General features: G+C 45.4%; 1 protein-coding gene across 1 annotated transcript; it reads left to right on the forward strand.

Moving 5' to 3' along the window:
- The first annotated feature begins 486 nt into the window (after positions 1-486).
- Positions 487-5581, forward strand: c4h8orf74 (chromosome 4 C8orf74 homolog). The gene is made up of 5 exons (XM_056589354.1): positions 487-859; positions 1536-1734; positions 2578-2801; positions 4747-4887; positions 5107-5581. Exons 1-5 carry the CDS (start codon positions 809-811, stop codon positions 5308-5310), a joined length of 819 nt encoding a protein of 272 aa, XP_056445329.1. The 5' UTR covers positions 487-808; the 3' UTR covers positions 5311-5581.
- Positions 5582-6566: the final 985 nt, after the last annotated feature.

Below are 6566 nucleotides of genomic sequence, written 5' to 3' on the forward strand. Positions count from 1 at the left end.
CTGCATGAACGCATCCCTCTAAAATAAAGTCAAATCAAACTGACCGATCATGCAATGAACAATGTGCATCCAAAACTAGATCCAAAGTAGGCTACCTGTGATCCGAGACAACTGTAGACATTGTTAGGCTAATATGAACAGCGCGTACACGCGTCTACGATCAACTATGACCGCCGGAGGAGCGCGCGGATGAGAGGATATGACCAGTAGGACTGGGATTAAGAGGTTTATATAACCTAAGCCCTGTGTGTCTCGTCATTAGCCTAGTGCCGATATCAAACATGTAGTCTACACGTTGGACTGTAGGATGGTCGTGGGCTATTGTTGAACCGATATAGCTCATCAGGTTATAAACTCCAGCATGTGATGTTAGAAGGCTGTTCGGTTGGGCAGAGATGTTGTAGTAGACTGAGATCACCTGCGATACTTAACGCTGAGCCTACCTACTTATTAGGTATATTTAATTATTAGTTATATTTATTTCGAGTCATTATGGGAAGCAACCTCGCAAAACTCCACGGAATAAGAAGTGTATAGCCTATTAGCCTATCAAAGATGTTCTTAATTAGGACAGACATTGTCACATTTTCAACTGCCTGATAATAAATACTAAATAAAAGTGAAGAAATAAATAAGTAAATAGCAGCATGACGCCGTGAATTCCATCATCCTCTCATCCCACTACCTGCCTCAACCGACGCGCTGACGTCATCAACCCGACGCGCTGACGTCACCAACCCGACGCGCTTGTGAGTCCATTTCCCATGGCAACTGAACACTGTTCAAAACCGCGCACTAAACTCAGGGGATGATGGCAACCTTGACCGAGACCGAAATGAAGAAGATATCAAAACTTCAGGTAGGCCCAATGAGTTCCATCATCGCTGACTTTGATTCACAAAGGAATATAACACATTTTTGTTCCTCAAAAGAAAAATAACCTGACAAGTGATCAAATAAAACACAACAAACCGAAGCAGTAGCGTCAACTTCTCCCCTTGTGTCAAGTTGACCCGTCAGTTTAAAAAGATTAAAAGGGTGATATCATGCATTTCGATTTTTTCCTTTGCTTTATGGTATGATCCAGATGCCTCGGACACCAGCCTTCCGAGTTGCAGGTGGGGAAATCTCCCAGCTTTCTTGCGGCATTTCACATAACACAATCACAAAGATTAAAGGGAACGCTATAAGTGCTCCGAGACCGGAAATAACGTCACGTTCCGTGCAACTCGGAAGGCTGGTGTCCAAGGCATCTGGATCACACCATAACTTCGGGGGGGGGGGGGGGGCAAAGCATTTGACCAATCACAACAGAGTTGGCGTGCTGACCAATCACAGCAGACTGGCCAACTCGGGAGGGGGGCCTTAAAGCGACATGATACAAAACAGACTGCTTTTTTCTAAGAAATTAACAGTGTGATGATAATAAGGGGTATTTTTTAACCCTATTCTAGTAGTAAACCCAAATGCAATTATTAACCCAAAAAAATATACTGTGTATGGGATCTTTAACCATCTGTTTTGCTCTTCGTCAGAGGTGCGAGGCTGTGCCGCGGCTCGCGGGTCACTTCACGTGGCCCGAGTTCGGTGACAAGCGGTGGCCCTCCGTACTGCGACAGTTCCACCAGCACTTCGTGTTCGACATGGCGCTGTTCACGGTAACTCGGGGCTTCCCGTGGAGGGACGTGATCCGAGCAGCGACGATGGCTAAAGACGTATTTCCGCGACTCAATGGTTAGAGGAAAAATCTTTATTGTATATATAATATGTAGATATATTTAAGCAATAGATCACGACAGGCTGTGGTATGTGCTCAAGGGGGTCGCCGGCCCTCCGCTGCGCGTCGGGGCCGGACAACGCCCCTTAACAGTGGTATAATGAGCACATACCACTGACTGAAGTGATTTATTGCTTTTATACAACGGTTACTATTATGGCAAAACGAAAGTCATAGACACACTACATTTAAAAAGAAACCAAGAAATTCAAAGTAGCCGTTTTATTAAAGAATACAAAAAATGAGTCCCTCCTGGCTGCCTTCAAAATGCATGACGGTCGCTATGCAACACACTTTAGCGTCCCTCCGAGAGAACGGTTGTAACGGTTTCCACTTCAAGGCGCGGAGTGATACTTTCACAAAATGATTGGGCGTCATAGCAGTTATGTATACGCTCATTATACAACAGTTAGGAACCAATCAGATCGCTGGTTTTAGGCCCCCCCGTTGTATAATATAATATATACAACAGTTGCTTCTTCATATTCGTGTTTTTTATTTGATGTGGAACTGTGGGCGTGGCTTGTACATCGTGACGTCAGATCGCATTGCCTCCATTTCGGAAGTAAAGAAGCCTGGGAATGTTAACAATAGCGATGTTTTTTTGAATAGTAATTAATTGAGAAATTTAGATTATAAGTTAGAACATTGTTGTGTTTGAAACTGTTGCCGTGTTTCTCATGTATGTTATGATTAGCCTAGGATACATCGGTCATTTTACATTTATTTAGGATTTTACTTTCTTTATTTTTTTTTGAGAGTAATACTCTCAACCTGTACCGTCTTCATCTGCACCCAAGGTTTGGACATTCCTGCGCTACTGGCCCTTCTGGATGAGGCTCAAACCCAACGGCTGCCCAACCTATCACTGCTCCATGGGAGTCAGCTGAGCTGGTACCTCACCGACGCCTGCGTTGGGAGCCACCGGCTACTCGCAGCAGTAGTGGACCATGCCACCAACGTTTCTACCGAGCGGGCTCATTTAGAGGTGCAGGTGCCCCCAAGGCCACTGCCTCTCACCCAGGTAACTACCCATACAGCCCACCAGGGGCGCCCCTTCCTCAAAGATTTTACCCATGGTTTCCAATCTATCTAGTTGGTTTCCCTGCCCAATTACCCATATATGGCCGCCAGGTGGTTCAGAGTGAAGTACATTTAATCAAACTAATGGATATAGCTCAGTCGTTGGGATGGCTACAAATCAGCCTACATATGTCTCCTGGGTGGGTGGTCCTAATAATAGGTTTTTCTGGTCTTGCGTGAACACAAATCCTGAGGCACCCCGCAGAGTTCCTCATCAGAGCCTATCGTGTCAACAACTCGCTGAGGTGACTCATAAGCCGTCGTTAAAGCGGGGGGGCCATCTGTACCGTGCCAAAGTCCATTTCACAACTGTACCTTGCTCAAGCATTGCGATTGACCCCCCCCCCCCCCCCCCCCCCCCTGCTGTGCGATAGCCTGTGCTCACACCAGGCAATCTCAACTGGGTCTGATGGTGTCTTCCTGAATCCTCGGACGCCAACATTCCGAGTAGCACGTTTGGCGTCACTTCCGGTCTCGGAGCATTCATAGCGTTCCTGTTCGTCTTTGTGATTGTGTCATGAAATTGGCTAGTCGTTGTTTATTGTTAGCTACATTAGCCTCTTTAGCAAACCAGCCCGAAAACGAACGACACAAATTTACATTGTATGGCACGCACAGCAAGAACATGCAATGTATAAATTGATGACCGGAATAAAGTAGCAATGTGATCAAGTGTGTAAGAGCATTTAAAATCGACATTTAAATGACCTACATGGTCCAAATACCAAAAAAATAAAAAAAGCCTTAAGAAAGCTGGGAGATCTTCGACTTTCTACTCGGAAGTCTGGCGTTCGAGGATTCAGCAACACACCATGAGTACGGTTGCCTCTTTTACATACATCATCACGTCGTAATACGTGACCACCAAGCGTCCACTGCTTAGTAGAACAACACAGAGAACAGGGTTGACACTTTCCTGACTTTGTTGCTTATTTGGAGCCGTTCTACTCAGATACAGCCCTCTCTCACAGAGCGTTTTTACAATGCCAAATGCCGTTTTATGCATGCCTTTTTCGCGGCACGGCCCGCTCGTTTACACTCCCCGAAGTAAATTGCCTGCTTGAGCTAGAACCCCAATTTACCCTCCCGAACCCTGCACATATTGGTGGTTTATTGGGTTTAATTCTGTCGTAAATGCGACGGCTCCGCGGGGCTTGGGTAGTGGTGTTGCTGCACTGTCTCCACAGAGACAACGCAGCGATCATGAGCGGTTAACTTCTAACTGAAGTTAACCGCGAGCTCCTGATCATGTGAGAGAAGGTGATGCAGTCGTTTTAAACAACAAAGTTGAAAGATGGTGCGATCTACGAGAGAGAAGCAGAGGAAATGTCCTTACTAGTTTTTTGTCTGGATAAAAAAGTGGTCAGCAAACTAAAGAATATGTTGGCGTTTTTGCACTTGTAAATAGTTAATCGCGTTTGTAGCCTACATTTAGACATGGACTTATTCTTGCCTGCAGGTGTCTTCATTCATAAAAAAATTGTTTGTGTGCAAAGTATTCTAAAGATGTCTAGACCCGCCTTTTCCAGTGAACAAACGTGGGATTTATTTTTAATCAAAAACTCAACTTCACTATCGCACCTACGTGAACCGCTTGCCGTCATGTTTTTTCTAGTGTGAGTGCGCCCTAAGTCACACATTGTTTTACCCGTGGACAGCTGCCCGTTACATCAATGTCCCAGTGTTTAAATGCACATTGGGTCATCAGTTAGTAGTAGATATTACAAATCTGTCTGTTCGTATATCAGTTTCCCCGAATGCACTGTTCTGTAGGTACGCAACCCCACTTAGCTACCCCTATAATTTCAAGGGTTATTATGTTCATTAGAAAAATGAAAATTTAAGTTGATCCATAGTGTCTGCTGGGGCCTCTCTATGACCTGTAGGGCCTGACCCTGGAGGAGGTGGAACTCCAGAGACGACAGGCAGAGCTCACCGCCGCCCTGGGGTGCACTGAGCACCAACTCCAGGCTCTACGCACGGCCCCAAGGGTCAGCAGGAGGACGGAGGTCAACACGGACGCCGAGGTCAGCAGAGAGACAAAGCACAACATTTATATGCAGATTAGCAGAAGGCTGATCAGACGTTACTCTAGATCATATACATGTACCATGTTTCATTTGCTCTTGCATAGAAGTCTGGCCCCCCTCCAGGGGGAAGGCCAATCCCAACCGTTTATCTAATATGGGGCGATCGGCGAACCAACCCGATAACCAGACATACACCTATATTTCCCCCTACTACAGGGTGTACAGGAGTTGGTCCGTTCTATGGCGGAGCAGGTAGCCACCAGCCTGCGTCAAGAAGCCACTCTGGTCGCAAAACTCCTGGAGCTCAAACTGCAGAGCACAGTCTTGTCCACTAGGGGGAGCAGCAGCCCAGCTCTGACTCCCCAGGCCATCGCCAAGCCTACACGACCAGCTCAGGTCAGGAAGGGGAGGAGGAAGTGATGCATGGAGCTGTATGGAGCACACAGGAATCTTATGAGCTTATGGTATGTTTGAGCTAGGGTTAACCCTAACCCTAGGTCTACATAAAACAACCAGGCCTACTTGTAAATACTGTCCAAGATTCCTAACAGGAGAGGACTATCGTTTTTGTTATATCTATGGCATGCATCTTTAATTTTCCAAGAATTCCGTTTGTTGAAAGCCCTCATAAGTTGCCTCACATATTTATTTTAAACATGCATTAATGTTCAAATATATATGCATGCATATGTTTAGTATACATATGTGTTTATATATACAAATATGTGTATATATATTAAAAAAAAACTTTCCTCACACAGAATCATCAACATAATGTAGAATGCATACATTGGAGAGATGCCTTTAATGTCAACAAATATATGAGCAGTTTGTTATTAATGCCATGATTTGGGTTTAACTCACCTCCTCTCACAGCGAGCCATTGACATCCATGACAATCCCCACTTGATCAGCTCCCACAGCTGGATCTGGGTTTTAACAGCACAAGTAAGTGCATACGAACTGCCCTGACAAATCCACAAATTAATATTCTGTGTCTCCTCACAAGTGCACTCCTCAAACTGAGAAGCGCAGTTAGAATTCTGAATGAAGACAGTGGCTGCGTTTTGCACTGTGTGCTGAATACTGAGTGCAGAGGGACTCAGTTTTATTGAGAGGGATGTCACAAATTTATATTTGACAGTCCCAGGGAATCCATTTCTGTTGCGTCCATCCTCAGTATATTCTGTCTGATTGGAACAGGTCCACCGAACGCTCCTCTTTCATTAAACCATCAGACAATGCCAAATTAGGGAATTGCTGATCTTTTGGGGGGGAAATTGTAAATTGCTGAGCATGCGCAGTGGCATAGCGTAAGCACACCATCCAACCTGTTGAGTTGTTTGTTTTGTGGGCACTATTGGAGAAAACAAGCTTGCCAGGGCAGTTTGTATGCGCCTACTTCTGCGGGCCAAACCCAGATCCAGCTGTGCCAGCTGCTCAACACCATAGGGACTGTATGGATGTATGGAAGGAACGGCTCACCAACCTCCCCAATTCAGAGTAGAGAGGAGGCGAGTTGAACAGAAACATCATGGCTGGTTTACATCTTGAAGTATACAATAACAGTTATCCTGGTGTCTTAGCAAACAGCCAAATCCTTTCGGAAATTAGACCTTTATCCTCTCTCTCTCAGTGGAGTAAAACAGCCAGTAAGCAGACTGATATTACATTGA

This window comes from Gadus chalcogrammus, chromosome 4 (assembly GCF_026213295.1).
Source record: "Gadus chalcogrammus isolate NIFS_2021 chromosome 4, NIFS_Gcha_1.0, whole genome shotgun sequence".
Taxonomy (NCBI): Eukaryota; Metazoa; Chordata; class Actinopteri; order Gadiformes; family Gadidae; genus Gadus; species Gadus chalcogrammus.

What these genes read in the sequence shown, in the direction of transcription:
- c4h8orf74 (XM_056589354.1), top strand. Translation starts at nt 809, where the DNA reads ATGATGGCAACCTTGACCGAGACCGAAATGAAGAAGATATCAAAACTT. An exon ending in AGAAGATATCAAAACTTCAG is followed by an intron (nt 860 to 1,535) that starts GTAGGCCCAATG and finishes GCTCTTCGTCAG; the next exon opens with AGGTGCGAGGCTGTGCCGCG. An exon ending in CGTATTTCCGCGACTCAATG is followed by an intron (nt 1,735 to 2,577) that starts GTTAGAGGAAAA and finishes TCTGCACCCAAG; the next exon opens with GTTTGGACATTCCTGCGCTA.